Here is a 1,620-nt window from a genome sequence, read left to right as displayed (position 1 = left end):
GGTTTGCTGGTCCAGTAGAGCCTGGTGGAACCACTGAGACTATGGCCCCTAGCTGCCCTTCAGGTCTGGAATTGAACCCACACCTGTGGTTTCCAGGCAAACAAAATACAGGCATATGAGTTGAACATTTACCTCAAGTAGATACACTTCTTGGAGAGAATAATCATGGGAGAAAGAAGGGCTGCTTATGCACAGTGAGACAGCTCAGGGGGCAGGAGTGTATGGAGGGATGGACATTGGGAAGAGGTAACTATGGGGAGGAAGTGTGAGGGGAGCTGTTGCATTGTGGTGAACTGTAGTCAATGACATGAGACAAAGTATATGTGAACTGCTGTATGGAAAGTGAATTTGCTTTGTAAATCTTCACCCAAATTACAATTTAAAAAAAAAAAGTTATGTATGTGGATACAAGTGTTTTGTTTTCTTTTTAGGTACTGCATGTAGTTTGATTTTAGACAAGTAAATTTCTCAATTTTCTTCATTATATACCTATAGAAAAAGTGATGGAGGAATAGTTTTGATTTCTTTTTATGCAGACAAAACTGAGTACAAGAGTGGACAAATGATTTGGTTAGAACCTTTTTTTCCTCTTTTCAGGTATCACCTAGTGAATTTCTTAAATTTGTGAACTAAGTTTCTGAATGTATAGCTGATTGCAGGGGTATTTAACTTATATAGTGCAAGAACCATGCTGTATTTTCCATTCAAAATGGTTTCTCTTACTTGCCTTATTAGTTCCTTTGTGTTATTATTGCTGTTAAGTGCCATTGAGTTGGCTCTGAATCATAGCAACCCTTTACAGCAGAATGAAGCACTGCCCAGTCCTGCACTTTCCTTACAATCCTTGCTATGCTTTGACTTATCATTGCGGCCACTGTGTCAGTCCTTTATAGTTCCTTTATAGGGTCAGTTCCTTTAAAAATTTATTTATACTTTTACTAATTAAACAAATTCTTTGCTTTCAGATTCGAATGAAAGGGTCTCTTCCCTCCTTGAGTCCTTTCCCTCAATCATTACTTAATTATTGTAAAGGAGGAGTAGCATTCTTTAGACCGGGAGCAGCCGGAGACCACAAGCTTGATGAAGTTTCCTGTAAAGCAATAGGTTTGTGCCAAAATGAACTGCATGCTTAGAAATTAGACCTAAATATGTAAAATAATATATTTTACATTTGATTTGTGAAAGTTTCTAAACTAGTGTTACTTTTCCAAGCTTGTTCTATGATATTTTACTTTGTGTTTACAAGCAAATTACTCTGTTTTAACAGTCATGTATATATGTATTATGTGTGTGGTTTTAAAGTAAGATTTTATTATTTAAAAAAAAAATTGGGGTAATTATGATATTATCATCATTGCTTTATTATTTAAATTTGAAATTTTAGCACTCAAGAATGCCTTTCCCTGGTAATTTTCCTGCAGTTAGGGTATGTTGTCAACCACTGTAAGTGGATAGGACAAACTATCAGGTTTTGACTTACCAGTTTTGTCTTGCTTTTCTTGCTTAACATGCTCCAGTTAAGTGTTTTCCCCTTTTGTAAACTTTTCATATCTGTTCATTTTAAATGGCTTTTATTAGTGTACATGTTGTAATTTATGTTTGAAGTACTTCTTTTTTTTT

General features: G+C 35.2%; 1 protein-coding gene across 1 annotated transcript in view; it reads left to right on the top strand.

Moving 5' to 3' along the window:
- The window catches only part of CPLANE1 (ciliogenesis and planar polarity effector 1), a 231,606-nt gene that overhangs the window by 61,488 nt on the left and 168,498 nt on the right, over positions 1-1,620 (top strand). The window contains exon 20 of the mRNA XM_042782397.1: positions 966-1,104. Within this exon, the coding sequence (XP_042638331.1) occupies positions 966-1,104 (139 nt within the window). The remainder of the gene's footprint in view (positions 1-965; positions 1,105-1,620) is intronic.

This window comes from Orycteropus afer, unplaced genomic scaffold (assembly GCF_000298275.1).
Source record: "Orycteropus afer afer isolate SDZICR_OR568_19922 unplaced genomic scaffold, OryAfe1.0 scaffold00300, whole genome shotgun sequence".
Taxonomy (NCBI): domain Eukaryota; kingdom Metazoa; phylum Chordata; class Mammalia; order Tubulidentata; family Orycteropodidae; genus Orycteropus; species Orycteropus afer.
Note: the sequence above shows the minus strand (reverse complement) of the source record. Positions and strands in the feature narration are given on the sequence as shown.